This window comes from Porites lutea, chromosome 7 (assembly GCF_958299795.1).
Source record: "Porites lutea chromosome 7, jaPorLute2.1, whole genome shotgun sequence".
NCBI lineage: Eukaryota > Metazoa > Cnidaria > Anthozoa > Scleractinia > Poritidae > Porites > Porites lutea.
Window position 1 is genome coordinate 28,709,884 of NC_133207.1, and position 18,257 is coordinate 28,728,140.

General features: G+C 38.3%; 1 protein-coding gene across 1 annotated transcript; it reads right to left on the bottom strand.

Moving 5' to 3' along the window:
* Positions 1-391: 391 nt before the first annotated feature.
* LOC140944737 (uncharacterized) lies at positions 392-12,480 on the bottom strand. Its single transcript, XM_073393853.1, has 7 exons — positions 12,471-12,480; positions 10,981-11,222; positions 10,750-10,864; positions 9,092-9,217; positions 4,050-4,326; positions 3,432-3,573; positions 392-1,399 (listed from the first exon to the last, which is right to left on the bottom strand). Exons 1-7 carry the CDS (start codon positions 12,478-12,480, stop codon positions 860-862), a joined length of 1,452 nt encoding a protein of 483 aa, XP_073249954.1. The 3' UTR covers positions 392-859.
* Positions 12,481-18,257: the final 5,777 nt, after the last annotated feature.

Here is an 18,257-nt window from a genome sequence, read left to right on the forward strand (position 1 = left end):
GGCCGGGCTGCTAATGCCACAAATGCTTGTATTCCAGATCGTCGTTTTTTTTAAGGGGCATGGCCGCTGGTCTAGTGAATTTGGTAAGGATGGTTATGTCAAAGATTCTTTCCTCACGTCAATTTCTAAAGCCTTAGGTACATTAGTTTTCTCGTTTGTAACGCTTCTTCATTTATTCTAATATCCTTTAGTTGGTCTTGTCCGAGGGACCGTTGTTTATGGGGTACAGCTGGCCTAGAGTTTTCCTCCTAGGAGCAAGTGGACGTACGTGGAGGTTTTTCACCCAGTTGTTGTTCCATCTTCCCATTTCAGTTGGCTTGCGATTGAAAACTTTGGAGCTGAAGGTTGCATAGATTGTTTTGTTTACTTATATATTACTTTTGTATGATAAGTCATGATGAATGCTTTAGTCTTTTCGCAGAATAAACCGAAGGCTTAGCTTGAAGCGAGCCGCACCCCAGGATTGTGTATGTTTTGTGTTGGGTCAAACAGATTTAGAAGAGAGCTGAGCGAATTAACTACAGACTAAATCAAATATATGATGCAGTCAGCAATCGAATGAACAGCGTAAGTGACGAGAAACGTTCCACTTATCATCTTCATTTTATTATAAACGTTAGTATAACGTTAGTATAACGTTAATAGTAATTATAATTGTAATTATAAACGTTAGTATAACGTTAATAGTTTATGGCTCTATTTCACAAAATACCTCGGTAAACTTAGTTTGTGGAGCAAAAAGTGAGAAGATTTCACACAAAGGATCCGGATGTTTATTCTGGTTAATAAAATGTGATAGTGACACACACAAAAAAAAACTTCCAGAAATGTAAGTTTCGTCTTTTATATTAGTTTCTTGTCACTGCACTAAGATGTAACCCATCGCCTTGATGTTCTTGTCACCATTATCACTCCAGTACGTAGCTTCGTTTCCACAAGTGTTAGAGTCATCATAATTTCCTCCAGTACCAAACCCGATTCTTGAGTCACATCTTCCACAGTTCCCCTCATTGTTTCCAAGGATGCCGATTCTTGCTTTGGGATGACCAACAACTTCGCTCACGGTGTTAAACCCCTCCTTATTACAATTGACCTGCAAGGAGGCCTCAAAACCAATCAGCGACTTCCACGTGTTACGACCTAATGAAGTGTCGCGGTATTGTCCATCAGCGATCACTGAATACAGGGAGCTGGCGTTCCTGCTGATCGTAATGAATTTGGCCTGGCTGTCAATCATCATACCGAGGCAGATCTTAGAGAAGGATGTGTTCCAGTAGGTGGGAAGTTTGGTCTCATTTGAGTCGAACCCAGTCTTCCCTCCATCAAGGTTAAAAGATTCGTTGTTGCCCCAAAGGGTGGCATCGTAGTGAAACGTTTGCTGTGATGGCAACAGAATGGGGAATATTTAAAGCACTCATTTAACAGGAAACGTTTTTTAAAAGTTTTGATTCATAAACGCACAAGCCCAATAAAAATTTGGGCTTATGCACCGAATTATCTGTAATTGTACTTCATACTTTTAATCCAGGTAATCAATTTATACTTGGCTCGTCAGACTGCACAAACTTGTCATTTCCAAAGAAGTGTATTATTTTAAAAGCTCCTTGGCTCTTTTACTCGCCCCATGCAAGGGAATCCGGATTCCCAAATCTGGGAAATGTTCATTATTGAATCCAGAATCCTGGGCTTTGGAATCCAGAATCCCACTAACGTTTTGAATCCAAAATCCAAGTCCCACTAACAATGAGTGGAATCCAGTACCTGGAATCCGGAATCCACGGCGGAGAATCCATATTCCAAGACTGTCTTGGATTCCCTTACATTTCAGGCGACTTATACGCTCCCAAAGTATCTTCATCAGTGAAAAATGCGGTAACAGATCAGTCTAGATACATATAATTGCATAATTTTTGGCATAATTCGTCATCACGAGCATAAATTTCACCTTCTGCCAGTTGCGCGATGGCATAATCTGCAATTTTGGCAAAAATTGTCATTTGCACATCATGCAACCAACCATGGTTTTTTTGGCCGGATCGAGATCAGTGTTAAAGACAAACTAAGAGACAAAATTAATTAATTAATTAATTAATTAATTAATTTTTGAAGCATTTTACAAGGCTAAGATTTGTATGTAAAAAGAAAAAATCCAAACATTTTCGACACTTGGTCATCAGTCGGCTGACGATGACCTATTAGTGTCAAAATTGTATGGATTTTTTCTTTGTAAACATTAATTTTTAGCCGTGCAAATACTTCATTTTTTAAACCTAAGCGAATTTTATGGATAAAATCAATTTTTGCCTGCTAATTGTGACATTCATGGGACGTTGGTCCTACAGGAAGTATCCTAGGACTCTTTGCACAGGATTCAACTGACACACGCACATAATTAGATCGGTTATCCAAGATGGCCCAGAAAATGAATTATAAACTTTTAAGGTTTCTGGATGTAAATAGGGTGAATGTGTTTGCTAGTTGTTGCATAGTTATTAAGGTCTTTTAAAAAAATCAAAGTAAAAAAGTAGATGCATGATTTTTTGCATTTTTGGTAAAATGAGCATAATTTGCAAAAACTAACATAACTTTTGGCATAACTTTAGAAATATACGAGCACTGCTGGTAGCAAATTACGCTACTTCGTGTGTGAGCACACTCTTTTAAAGCCTAGTGCGCGGTGCTGTGTACCACCCCGGCGGTGTTATAATAAACACTTGAATGACTGGTCCAGGGGGAAATAGTTAATTTAATTTTGTTTCCCGAGAAACATTTGAGATTAGAGCGGTTAACATTCGCGGGTAACAGCGCACAGGTTGTTTACCATTTACATGGGCAAACCAGTCGGTTCACGGTTTGGGTAAATGATTTGCAAAGTTCAGGACTGGTAAATCTTGTTCTAGAATTGGAATCGCGTTTACCACTGTACAAATCAGTTCCTTTTACCGGAAAACGGCCGCAAAGGCGTGAAACTGATACCAAAGATGGCTTTGAAGAAATGGAACATGAACTTCTGTTTGGAGTATTCCATCAGGAAAAACAAGACTACCTTTTCAGATGTTCCGTTGCTCCCGGAAATTTTCCGTTGGGAAGACCGAAAAAGTCGTGTTCCATTAACTTCCAACCGGATTTCCTGGAAAATTTTTGTAGGTGGTAAGCAACCACTGTTAACGTCATAACGTCTGGCGTAATAGACTTTGCAATGTTACCCGCTCAGAGATTTTGGCGCGAAACAGTTTCATTGTTAAATGTCATGTGAAGTGGGAAAACATTTCCAGCCATATAACAATATATCTTGCTATAAAACAATAAAATATTGTGTTCTTTGAGTTTTCATCATAAATGTAACGATTTCTGACAAAAAAGAAAAAATATTTAGTCTCGTCAGTTTCTTGATTTAAAAGACGAAATGGGCTTTGTTGGAATAGGTATACCTTTGTTCCATTGATCTTTATAACCAGCGTCCATCCCCCAACTCCACATGCGCCATTTTCAGTAGGGGCCACGGCCATGTTGCAATAAATGTCAAATACATCATCTCCCAAAATCAGTGGATAGGCTTTGCTTTCGTTTGATCTGGAAGGGAAACAACACCTGAATGAGCGTCATATGATATAGGTAATTGGAGGCCCAATTTTGACATCTTTCAATAGACCATTTTCACGATGACGACACTTGACAGCAACTACCAGAATCCATTTCATTTTTTGCTTTCTAATTTAAATTTGTCATTCCTGCTGAGGTTTAAAAACCAATAGCCCTAATTTGAAGAAAACAACAAACTGGAGTATTCTGGTGATTGCACTAAAATCAAGAGAGGATATAGGGGACAGAGAAGGCATCCCCCATACACACCCTATTCCATAGGTAATTCGTCTCGAGTTATTTTTAGAATCGGGATAACATTACCTCGCGCGCGCGCTTCGTGGATGTTTCGTGGAGGTTTCGCATGCCTAAACGCCGTGCAAAATATGTCGGGCGAAAGGCAATGAAAGCGCGTAAAGAGATCGAGAGAATTCTTGAATATTGAAGCGAAATGAGTCGGCGCTCACCTGGGGAAAGGGAATCGCTCCATCTCTTCTTCCGAAAGACTCTTGTTCCGTTTATTTGATTTCTTCGACGCCTTTTTGCTTGATTTGGTGACGGTCAAACTCGAAGGGGCAGGTTTAGGCTTCCCTGCACAATTCCTTCTCTTCGCTTCATCTGCTGAACTATCATCGGAACAGGAGCTTTCTACGTTTTCTTGTATTTCATTGGCACTCTCCGTTTCGGTTACAGCTTCCTCCTCGCTTGTACTGACTTTTTCATAGTCTTCGCTAGAACGCTCAGCTTCGCTCGAATCAACGTCGTAACAATGCTTCGAAACAAGCCAGGAATGGCGATTCTTTTTTAATTTCCGTTTTGCTGACACAGCTTTAGCAGAAATCTCTCTGTAGTCGTTATCGTCGACAAAACGAATAGCAACATCTCTCTCCGCGTCTTCCGCCATTTTGTTCTGCGTCAATTTGTGAAGGAGGCGTGGCTCTGAGCGTAGGTCATCCACGCGGAACACATTCGCACTATGTGATTGGCTGTTGTCTAATCCCCTTTGGGATCTGTGGTCTTAAAAATATCTCCAGACGAATTACCTATGGAATAGGGTGTGTATGGGGGATGCCTTCTCTGTCGCCTTTATCCTCTTTCGACTAAAATGACGTCATCAAACAGTTGTCCCATTTACCTCAGTTAATTTGAGTGAATTCTCCGAGTCGATTACTGAATCGATAGGTTATATTTATACCACATTTTCAAAACGAGACAATGCCGTGCGCGTGCACTCGACCCCCCGCTCATGCCCGCTATTAAAAAAAGTCGACAAATTTTGTGATTATAAAAGTTGTCTAAAAAGTAAACTAGCTTTGTAGTTTTACTCACATTTTGCTGTCGAAAAGGTCTTTACACGACGAGACTGTGTTACAAAAATAAAATAACGGAGATGTAAATTTAAAAAAACCACAAACACATGTGAGTTAAGAAATCCAGGTGGTAAGAAGTATAAATGATGATGATGATGATTGCGTGATGATCGTACTGACAACATTACACAATGAGGTGCGCTGAAGCCACAGGCTTAGATGGACTAGGACTTAGACCCCACCTTTTTGACAGGCCTTGGTTCTTAAAAAAGCCCACAAATGTATTTTAGTTTTTAAATGTCTACATGAATTAGTTCCTCCATATTTATCGGATTACTTTATTAGAAATCGCACTATTCACACTTACAAGACAAGACAAAGCAACGAGATTCATCTACCGAACCCTAAGTTAATGCTAGGAAAAAACACTTTTAGATTTTCATGTACGGTTCCTTTTAATAATTTACCCACATAAAAAAAGAAGCTACGTCGCTTTCCACTTTTACGAACTTTCTTAGAGTTCATTTTAGCCATTAGTTGTTTCTTATTAATAATATATAGATTTAGCCAGGGCTAAAAGCGAAGCTCCCATTAATAAATTTGTAATTTCAATCAAACAATAAACTTTTATTCCACAAATCAGTTCACTTTAGAGCACATTCATGTGACTTTTGTTTTGAGGGATAAAGGCTAAGTGATTTGAGAGAAAAATAATTTGCTAACAGTCCAAGAGTGCACCAAACCTTACATCGAGTTGACGGCCTTATGTACACCCAAAATATAGCGATCATCTACGATCGCATTTAACGTCCATAATGGCTCTTGATCACAGTACATTAGGCCTGGAAAACAAATACTTGGAAAGCAAATCCGGCAGAATTTTTTCCGTTTGACAAGTTTGCTTTACAAAATCTTGCAGACAAATCTGGGGGCTTGTAAACCAACCTTTTTGTACTATGAGGCGCTGTTTTTATCATACAGACCTCAGACAGAATGCAGTATTTCACAGTTTTGAAATATAAATTACACTCATTCAATATTCAGGACGATCGAAGCACGCGTGGACTTTTAGCGAAACCGCTAAAAAAATTTCTAAAATCACCTATATAACGGCCAGCCAGTTGCAAGCTGTGGAGTGTTTGAATGAACATTAATAGAGTTAAACTTCAACATAATAAAGAATTTATTGTGTTTTTTTTTATTTAATGGTTTTATAACACAAGCGTTTAAAACGCGCGACGTTTTGAGTACTCCTGCAACTGAAAACATTAACGGCAAATTGCAAGAGAGACTAATAACAATCAATAAAAGAAATATAATTCGGTGAAACATTTACACTGTAAGAGAGACAACAATTTTCATTCACGAAGACAATTACGTATTAAAGTGTCTCTAAGAATCCTGAGTCTTTATGGTTAATTGCCTAAGTTTATGTTTTAAAGCCGGCTTCCCGGTGTTTGTTGTTTACAAAGATGAACTCGAGGCGAGAAAATTGCTCAAAGCTTTCTTTCTACAGCCAAAATAAAAACGCAACGTTTTTTTCTTTCTATTTGCGGTGAGAAAATATCGACTAAAGACTTTTTAAAGTTCTGCAAGCTTAAATCAAACTTCATACTATAGGTAAGATGATTATCTCAAATCTTAATTCAAACATGCATAAACTATAGCCTCATAAACTGCGCTCGGCTTTATGAAATTAGATATATGAAAAAAACAAACACAAATACAATAATTACTCAGGCAGCTCCTGGAAGCTACATCGCTTCAGACTTTTCAATCAAGCAAGGTGAAAAACGAAAACGAATCGATGCCATCCGAAATCGGATTTCCGACTTTGACAGGCGACGTATTTCTCAACCAAAAACCCAATAGACAAACTAGCCATGAATAACAGAAGACTCTTGATAGTAGCTGAATTTCATTTCGTACATCCAGTAGAACAAGACAGTTAAAAACGTCACAAGTTGACACAAAACTCTGTCAGCTTCAGCTGTCACAGTAAACAAGCTTCAAGATGCTGCATAAATTTTCCTCATGAACTCACCTGTCAAATTTTGACCAATCAGAGCATAAAAATTGGACGTAGAGCGTGACCAACGCGTTCACGGACAACTAAAAACAACAACTGGCAAAGCGATCATGTAAGAACGAGATCTTGACAAACAATCAAGACAAGAAATATAATACGAAGAACCATTTAAAGGTCAACAATTTTTATTCCCGAAGACGTGTTTTAGAGTAAAGCTAAGTCACGAATAGATTTAAATTAAGCCTTAAGTTTTAAGCCGCCTTCGCCGTGTTTGCTATTTTGCAAGATGAACTCCAGGCAAGAATATCGCTCAAAGTTTTCTTTAACAAACAATAGGATAACTAAACTATTTTTCAGAACTTTTTCTTCTAGTCGCGGTCAGAAAACGTCTAAAGACTTTTTAAGTTCTTTACTAGATCAGATAAATTGATTCAAACCATACTAATGTGCGTAAAATGACGGCATAAACATGAAAAAAGAAAACACATAAAAAGCAATAAAATTACTCAAGCTTACCGGTCGAGATGCAGCACGGAAACCCATCAAGTAAGGCCAGAATAGCTGAAGATTTTTCGCAAGGTCCAGCAAGGCGAAGCAAGCTTACTAAGAGTAGCTTATTTTTGAAAACGATGATTCCCGATTTCTTTTTGTCGTGCGGCGGATTTCTCAACCACAACCCAGTAAACAAGGCAGCCAAGAATAACAAAAAAATGTTGATAGCTGCTGTATTTCATTTTGTAGATCCAGTGCAAAAAGACAGGTAAATACATCAAAAGATGACTCAAAACTCTGTCAGCTTCAGCTATCAGTGAACAAGTCGCAGATGCTGCATAAATTTTCCACTTGAATCCTCTTCGCTAGCGCGCCTGTTAATTCTTACTCTATGCCTTTCTCTTCTTCTCTTTCCCGTCGCTTTTCACTTACAAGCAAATAGTTCCAATCCAATCCGCTTTTGTTTGTTGCCATAATAATTTCTTCGAAACAGTTTACTAGAAACTGAGCTCCCCGGACAAAATCCTTATGCAATGAGGTAGTTCCGTTGAAGTAAACATGTTTTTGAACGCGACGACAGCCACGTCAATTCTCGCGCGATTTCCCGCCAGGAAACAGGTGGGTTGCACAAATGCATCGCGCGGTTTATAACATACTCCTCCCCCGGACGGGCTGACACCTGATTCCCTTCCCTCCCCCGCAAAGAGTGTACTGGCGTACGCTACGTCATAACCAAATTTTCTCGGATGGATGGTTTACCAAATTTTACCAAATTTTTATTATATGTAGGGCAAAACGACTGGTCTTTCATCTGAGCCCGCGAGATGGTCATGTGATAATTGTCAGCGGATGTCTGATTTTGACAGCTGTCAATATAATTGTACTCATACGGATGGCTTACAAAACTGAAAGGCTAGTCAAGTTGTGCAAGATCTATTGTGACATTTGACATCGGCTTACATGAAGTGTGTGTACGGACGGGCGGGCGTACGCTACGTCATAACCAAATTTTCTCGGATGGATAGTTTACCAAATTTTGTTACCCATGGTGCTCCGCTGCGCGCGCTTCGCGCGCGGGAGCTCCGCTATAATTCTTAAGTAACTTCGATAGCTCTCTTGTTTTCCTTGATCTTAAACAAATTATGATGATATGTAATTTTCCTTTTAGGCACTTTTTAAAATCCTTGTACACAATTTTAAAGTAATTTTTAATTTTTAAAGTCTTATCAAGTAGTCATAATTTACGCAGGGCCGAATGGCTGATAGGACTACCCTGCCTAAATAAAGTTGACTTGACTTGAATTCATTTGTGTGACTTATTTGTAAAAAACTTTGGTCTATTTGAACGCCCGAAAGCTTGATTCTCTCCATTCTATATTACTGATAACTAAGTTAGATTTCAAACAGCACGAAAGAGGAGTAAGAAAGACCTTCTGCGTGTGAAGGAATACAAAACAAGACACTTAATTTGTTCTGGAGAATTGCAATGAGTTTTAAAACTTTCGCTTCTGGAGACGAAAGAGAGGTACGTTGTAGGTAAAAAGAATATACCTAGAGGCCCAAATACTAGTACGATAGACGTACCTTGCATTTGTAGGATTCGTAGGATTTAGTTGTGCTGTTTGCTCTCTAAGTCTCCCAAGTATCTTCAAAATCGATAAAAAGACTGCTGACTCACCTGGTTTGCAATTCTTTCCATCTCCATGATATCCTGGATGACAACTGCAGTTGTATCCTCCCTTGGAATTATTGCAGTAAGAATAGTTATCGCACTTATGTGTATTCTTTGCGCATTCGTCTATATCTGAAACATAATTGCTCAACTGTTTTTGATCAGTTCATCTGATAACTACTGTAAACATTAATCAGTGAAGACTTTATCACGAGAAATGCATGCTTACCAGAGACCTTTTGATTTAGACAAACTCAGTACCCACCGCAGAAAACAAGGGATGTCACCACAAACCACTGGACTTGTATAGCTACCCGAATTAGATTGACCTCATTAGAGTTTTTAACACAATACAAGTAATTAAAGCGCGCTTTGATTTTTCAGTATAAGCTTTCTACCATCAATACAGTGGATGGTGGCCGATTTTCGCCTCGTTCGAAGGAAAAATAAAAAAAAAATGATTTTTGGTCTGATTAAGTTGATTGGTTCGACGCGTCCTAAGTTCGACGTCTTACCGTCAACAGACAATCTTAACGTACTTTAAGTCGACCCAAATTAGAGTTTTGTTCCTCTTATGAAAAGTTCGACCTTTGGCTTAGGCCTATAGTACACAGAAGTCATTCAGAATAACAACAAAAGGCGTTTTACAATCTACCTAAATACTGAAAACGGCTGATTCAGCAAAAGAAAAACCTCAAAGTCAAGTTTTTGAAAGGCATAATCTGTCTACAAACAGGCAAGTGACCGCATACGTCAACTGAGCGATGACTGACTCAACCGTACGCAAATGAAAATTTTTTCTCTTTTAATTATGTTATAAAATAAATGGTAAACGTTGCAGTTGTGTATACGTAACCATCGCCGGAGTTTTAGATGCACGCGGGAGGTTTGCTATGTACTCAAGGAGTTAAAGCTAAGTTGCTCTCTACAACGCCTGGAGCAACTCTTACTCTGCTTTTGAGCTTATTAGCAGCCTCAGCCTCCCGCGTGCATCCATGACTCAGTGGTTACACCCTGGACGTTGATCATTTCTTAGATAGGAGCGACAAAACGAGCGGATGCAAAGAGAAAGATATAGCGCTTCAAATTAATAACTGGAAAAAACGGGGAGGTACTCCATCCAGTGTTTTCAATGTAGCCTGTGGGTAGACTCCTTGGGAGCGTAAAGATAGGAGGAACGCGTCCCCTACCCTTTCATTCCGCTTTCCCCCTCCCTGTCGTCTTCCACTTTTTCGCCTTCTTTTCGCAGTCTCCCTACACACAAATGAGCCTGTTCACACTGGCTACTTCCAGACTCTCTAATTGAATTAAGTAAATACACTGGTCAGTAGCCAACTCGTCTGATTAGACGCACTTGCCGAGCAAACCTTAAGTTTTCATGCGGGTCATGAAAGCAACATAATGCAGCCACTTGAAAACCAACAGACCCGGATTCATATCCCAGGGCGACGATGCCAGGTTATTTGCCTTGGGAAATTTTGTCAAAAGCTATTAACCACGACTTGTCCACACATTGGAAAATGTATTTATGAGTTCTAGTTTTATTCGAAGACTATTTTGTGCGTCAGCAAGTGATTTTATATTATGCCCTCAAATTCTGGCGTGATTTGTATGAACAGTTAGGAAATTTCTGTTGAAACTGCATCTTATTAGCTTTAACTTACCAATCTCACAGTACTTTCCTTCAAATCCAGAAGTGCATATACAGCGGTATCCCCTGTCTGTAAAACCTGTTTGACAGGTTGCATTGTTTTTGCACTGTTCATTTTCACAAGCGTTCTGGAAAGAAAACAGACATTCCTAATGCCTCCACAACGACTGATTAATTTGAAAGTAATCTTAGCATGCATAAACATATAACATGAATTAAGGTAAACTTAATAGCAAAAACTTACATTAGCTCCAAGGTATACGTAATCTGGATTTGTTTCCAACATTTCTTCTCTGTCTTTTTTAGTGGAATTATTCAGCTCACATTTCCTTGTGACTTTGTTGAAGTTGTAACTGACACAATTTGGTTCCATGTAGCACAAAGTCCGGCAGGATCTTTCACAGGTGACGTCAACAGTACGAATCACGTGATTTTTAAGGCGCTTTCTATCAACAGTGTGGTCAAACTCTAGCTGGCGACAGGTGCCTGAGAGAAACAGAAAAGAATGAGCGCTGAAAAATAGCTGTACTTTCAATAATAGACCTCTCGTATATAACAAGAGATTTGTTATATTAAATCCACTACCGGATTAAGCTTTCAACGAATTGCAAAACAAAACTTCTTAATAAATCCCTTGAGGGAAGTGGCAACGGAACAACATGATAAAAAAACAGGAAATTTACCTTTAAAAGGTATACATATTATCATTAATTTTTCCCGCAACCGCATCCCAACTTCCAGAGTAACATGTCACTGCTGGTCTAGTTTTGCTCAGTTTTTAGACTCGTTTTAAATCATATTAGGTCACTCCAAGTATTAAATGGTTCTTAGCTGAAGCTCCTTTTAAGTTCGTTTTCTTGTTAATGCATATTTTATAAAGTATTTTTCATTTTAAAAACAAAAGAAAATTGTTTTGCCCAAAACAAGTGCCGTCAAACTCATAGGGGCCTCCAATCACAGGCGTCCCAAGCTCACGTTACGATCCGAGTGTGTTATCAAACATCAAAGTTAAGTCTCCTTTATTTATTTTTTAGAAAAAAAAAGGAAAAATAAAATGATATTTAGCGTTCGCAGACCTCAGTATTTTAATTACTGAGCGATGCATTCTCATTAGTAGATCAGGTTCGTCAAAAGTAACTTTGCGTGTTCAGTAACCCGGATTTCATCAAACGTTCAAGTGCAGTCAGAATAACATATTTTAAAATAGTTTAATATAGGATCCTCGACATTCTTAAGTACCACTAAACCATTTTATATCAATGTTCTCTCGTGTCAAAGTATTAAATAATTTAAATATGACTGCATCTCGGCAAACAGTCCTGTAACCTTTACCTTAATCGCTAATCTATTTACAAGCGTAAGCCTACGAACAAATTTCATAACCTGCATGGTGAACTTCATAGCATGTTTCATAGAGGGTAAGTATCTTTGCACATTGGCTTTTATATGTGGTTTTGAGACCACTGTAATTTTAACGTTAAACTGTTAGTCAAAGGTTAATCCGAGGAAATCTCAGATACGTCTGCACTGGCAAAACTAACCTCCACTTGGACTGCAGAATTGCCCTTGAACTGGAAAGAACAACTTGATTGTAAACCATAAAATACAAGCAAAGAACATAATCAAAAAATTGGAAAAACTCTTTCGTATAAGCTTGAAAGGACTGCACACCGCGACGTTGCTCTTGTTACACCGGAACAAACTGCTCAGTGGGTCTTCAAAAAAGTTATTTACCAATGGCCATTGTCTCTCATTCGTTGAACAATAAGCTTACACTCACAGCTTATTACCAGTTTATATGAGGTATCCATATTTATTTACACACGTTTAAACGCATACATTTATTTTTTATATTTTGTCAAGTTACGGGATGTATATTTTCATTTCTATTGCGTGAAACGTTTTCAAGGATTTCTTTCTTGTCACGGGTATATAACAGTTTTGTATTGCGCCAACACGTTTAAGGTGCCCATTGAATAAACCCATCAACTACAACAAAGAAAATAGCCGTATTATTTTTCAAGTGCCATTATAAGGAAACCTAAAAATACTCGGTGTAAAAGAAGGCATTAACATTGACAAGACCATAAGAATCTAAACCGTTTTTGAAAAAATTGTAAATATTTTGATATACATAATTTTTTTTTTCTGGGTCTCAATAGGGTACATGTCCCTAGGGATATGTCTTTCCTACGTGGTGGCATTTACGGTTATCGGCTAAAATTCTGACTCTTTTACGGCTATCGGTTAATTTTTTTCAGTGACGGTTAACTATAAAGTTACAAATTAATTTCTTTGTTTCAAAGAGTTAAATATTAATAAACCTGTATTTTTTTTTTTTTTTTTTTTGTTGTATCTTCAAAGCAAAATAAATGTCTTAGGATCATCTTGGGATGAAATAAGTTATCCTTCTGAAAATTTTTAATATTTCATAAATTATGCTTTTAGAGTATTCCACTTCTAATATCATTTTACGCATAGAAATGTTAACTATGAAAACGTTTGTCATCTTTTGTATCCTGGCGTAATTTCCTTTTCTTCAGGGGCTACTGATTTGTTCTTCGCGTCGCTTTGTATTTGCTACCCTCTTCTCTTTTTACTAACCACGACAGGGTCTTTACTCCACTGAAGAACAGATTGTACAACATGAACTAAAAAAGAACAAGCATATAGATTGAGACTCGAAAATTAACATTTCTGTGACTTTCACATTTACAAGTGTTGGAGCCAAGCTGAGAAGTACGCGGCTTTGAAGATCTTTGCCGCAGTTTTCTACTGACATGAACTCTTTGTTTAAAATAGAAACAAAAGGTTAAGCTATTGCCAGTCAACTAAAATTTTTTGTGAGCCATGAAAAGGACCATTCCTAATAAAAGACATAACAGTTTATTTGAACAGAATCTTTGTGAAAAGCAAAACTAGCAGAAACGGGAACGTAAATAAGAAACACAACCGTTCTAAGCGAGTTTAGCACCTTCCTCAAATTATCAAATCTAAGGAGAAAAATTTTTTACGGTTAACTCTTTATACCCGATTTACGGCTAACGGTTAAAGTTTTTCAATTTTTACGACTATCGACTAAATTTTGGGCCGTTTTACGCCTATCGGTTAACCCCATTGAGACCCTCTGAAAATAATAAATGCATAATTCAGCCTTGGGCTGCGGAGCGATTTTTTAATAAAATATATCTTATCTATCTCATATCTTCCAACGTGATGTTTCCATTTTAAGAAAGGGCTTTAAAGTCACGATTTTAACGGGAAATCTTTGAATTTTACCCTCGCATAGACCACCTACGGCTCACGCAGTGGGAACCGCAGTCGCTGTAGAAACTGTAATTCCTAACTTTTTATTCCCTCGCTAACTTTTCCCCAGATGACCCCTCCTCAGTAATGTCCGCTTTCTTCCTGTCGAGTTGTCTTGCAAGTCTCCCTCGAGCTATGCGCCACTACCTAAAAATCAGAACCCATACACGATACAACAACTGTAACACCGATGAAAAAGTCGCTAAAACACTAAATTTGCGCCTGTCGAACCTTTCCGAGATTATTTCAAGCCGTTTTAAAAAGTTAAGTTGGAGCTCAAGAGAGGGGACCGCGTCCGAGCTCAGAAAGAGACAGTAAATTTTATCGCCTTGTCTTCACTAGAACGCTTAAAACGTCCTAATTATGCAGGAACGACAAAACATTTTACAGATAAGCGTGATGCAGGTGCAGAGTTCTTGTTACCTGATACAGGAGCCGATAGCATGAGCCGGTTGGCCCAGGTTAAAAATCGAAATTATTATTCGAAAGGAAAAAGAAACTGTTAAGTATCCTATGGACGGTTCATGGGATCATATACAAAGTTCATTGCTGTACTGACTGGCTCAGTATTTGTAAGGTACGATATTCTGAATAGAAGATTGAGTGACGTATTGTTAATTAACAGGCAAGTACTGCATTAGTTACTGATTACATGGTGTTCCTCAAAAGTTAAAACAAACTTGTTAACCGTTTCTTCAAACTTTTAAGTTTGTTTGGAATAGTGTCAAATACGAAAGTAGACACTTAATTTGTTAAATAGGATCCTAATGACATTTCAGGTGGCATTACTTTATATTGATTCTGTCTTTGTATTCAGTGCAAACTTTCCTTCAACCTTTACTTTGAAAATGACTTTCCTTGAATTGTTAACCGTTACCTCAAGCTTTTAAGTTTATTTGGAATTATATCAAATACAAAAGTAGACCCTTAATTTGTCAAATCAAATAGGAGGATCATTGACATTTTCAGGTGCCACTGAACCTTTATATTGATTCTGTCTTTTATTGCTCCAACCCAACCTTTACTTTGAAAAGTCTATTTACAAGTCTGATCTCTCGAATGAACTTCATAACCTAACAAATTTCATAACGGTCTGCAAGTAACTAAGTAAATTGGCTTTTACGGCGGGTTTATGTCACTAAGCTTTTTAAATTTAACTTCAAATTTTACTTTAACTGTCCCAATTTTCCTAGGAGTAACCATATAATAATGTGTCTGACAAAACTCACCTCCACTGGCTTAGACTGCAGAATTGTCTGTGAACTGGACAGAGCAACTTAATTGTAATCCATAAAATATAAACAAAGAACACAATGGCAGAATCTTAAATATTATCAAGGAAGCTTGGTAGTGAGTTTAATTGTTGCTCCTGTCATAAATTCAACCTGCTTATAATGTGTTTTAAGACAATTCATTTACCAATGGGTGTTGCCTCTCAGCTACCCTGGGTACCAGAGGTTTTTCTCGCGTGCGGCGGGAATTTTCGGTGTCGGCCGAAGTCCAACACAGCGTCGGCCGTAGGCCGAAGGCGCGAGAAAAACGCGGGTCACTTTCAAGTCTTGACAGAAACCGGAAACCGCGCTAGAAAAGTCTATGGCACCCAGGGTACCTCTCAGCCGTTTGTGCAAAATAATGCGTGACATCCAACAACTAAAATATGTATAATGTATGGGTATTTATTTACCCACCTTTTGAGATGATCATGAATACTTAAGAATGAAAATAAGAGAAAAAAGTTTAGCACAACGTTTCGATGTCGCCACGACATCATTATCAAGTGACAAGATAAAACTAAAAACTGACTTGATATATACGCGTTTAAAGAGACAAAGTAAGGAACAAAAGTAACATGTTTGCACGTGAAAGTGAAAAAATGTGAAAATATGTTAAACAAACAGTTTTGCTCAGATGGATGGATTTTAAATCAATATAGGCAGTAATTTTTAGATTTGCAAGCTATATATTACGGTCCTCTTGTATGAATGTTTTACACTTCTGTGACAGTGAAACATGCTTAGTTTTCATAGCTTGTATTCTAGCTAGCAGGTCATCGCGGTTATTGCTATTAAAAAAGCATAAGTTCGATTTAAAGGTTAACTTTATATCTCATCGACCGTAGCCCCTTCAGACACCTCATGAAATTTGCACAACGTAGTTTTCCTTAAAGTGGTTAAGCACTACAGATTAGGCTTAAGCGTTGCCTTTACTGATTAGGGTTAAACACTTCCTTTACTGATAAGGGTTAAGCACTGCCTTTACTGATTAGGGTTAAGCGTTGCCTTCACTGATTAGGGTTAAGCACTGCCTTTACTGATTAGGGTTGAGCACTGCCTTTACTGATTAGGGTTAAGCACTGCCTTTACTGATTAGGGTTAAGCACTGCCTTTACTGATTAGGGTTAAGCACTGCCTTTACTGATTAGGGTTGAGCACTGCCTTTACTGATTAGGGTTAAGCACTGCCTTTACTGATTAGGGTTAAGCACTGCCTTTACTGATTAGGATTAAACACTTCCTTTACTGATTAGGGTTAAGCACTGCCTTTACTGATTAGGGTTAAACACTTCCTTTACTGATTAGGGTTAAGCACTGCCTTTACTGATTAGGGTTAAGCACTGCCTTTACTGATTAGGATTAAACACTTCCTTTACTGATTAGGGTTAAGCACTGCCTTTACTGATTAGGGTTAAACACTTCCTTTACTGATTAGGGTTAAGCACTGCCTTTACTGATTAGGGTTGAGCACTGCCTTTACTGATTAGGGTTAAGCACCGCCTTTACTGATAAGGGTTGAGCACTGCCTTTACAGTTTAGGGTTAAGCATTGCCTTTACTGATTAGGGTTAAGCACCGCCTTTACAGTTTAGGGTTAAGCACTGCCTTTACTGATTAGGGTTAAGCACCGCCTTTACAGTTTAGGGTTAAGCACTGCCTTTACTGATTAGGGTTAAGCACCGCCTTTACAGTTAAGGGTTAAGCACTGCCTTTACTGATTAGGGTTAAGCACTGCCTTTACTGATTAGGGTTAAACACTGCCTTTACTGATTAGGGTTAAGCACTGCCTTTACTGATTAGGGTTAAACACTTCCTTTACTGATTAGGGTTAAACACTGCCTTTACTGATTAGGGTTAAGCACTGCCTTTACAGTTTAGGGTTAAGCACTGCCTTAACTGATTAAGGTTAAGCACTGCCTCTAGTGATTAGGGTTGAGCACTGCCTTTTCTGATTAGGGTTAAGCACTACCTTTACTGATTAGGGTTGAACACTGCCTTTTCTGATTACGGTTAAGCACTGCCTCTAGTGATTAGGGTTAAGCACTGTTTCGAAACTGGTTAGGTTATTTTTTGGGGTTGGGGTTAATGCTATATGTCTTAAAATTATTTCCCATCCACTCGTCAAATCCTCTGTCAGTAGTCAAGTGGTTAGCGTGGTATATTGGATCTTATGTGTCGCGGGTTCGAATTCTACTTTCAACCTTCTTTCAAAGAAACTTGCTCTTTCGTGAACATTTCTTGCTTGAAATATCACCTGAGTGTGATGTAAAAGCAGAAAACAGTTGTTCCTTGTGTAAACTTTATAAGGGGAGAAAGAGGCTACGGCCGATAGGATCTATAATGCTGACCCGATTTAAATGCCTAAGACAAGAGCCGTCTCTAACAGTTTCGCCTAGATACTTATTAGATAGCAGCTAGCAGGTTTTGAAAATTCGGCTCTTGTAAAATTCGCTATCAAGAATGGCTAGGGCGTTAGACGATTGCTATGATTATCTCTCTTATATGGATGAAATGAAGGCACTAAGTCTTTAAAGTAAGGATCTAAGCCAAGATAACTCATTCGCGACATCTTCGAACGTCAAAGAGAGGAAAATCGTTTTGCAATTTTATGACGACGTCATTGCTTCGGAAGCTCTCGAAAATGGCCGAGCACATTGACCGACAACATACAGAGGGGGGGCAGCTGTAGTGCCAACTACTACTAGTAATTAATAATAAGATCGCAAGCTCGAGATTTTTATCACGTATCGCAATTCGAGAGCGAATAATCTAATTGTTGTTAGTAGTATAAATGTCGATTCATATTCCACTAACATGAAAATTTTACTTTAGTCATTGTCATTTTGAAGTATAAAACTGCGCCTGCTGATCACGTTTTCGTTGCTCATTGTCTATCACGGAATAGCCAGTGAGTTGCGTAGCCAGTTAGATTGCAGCATTTGT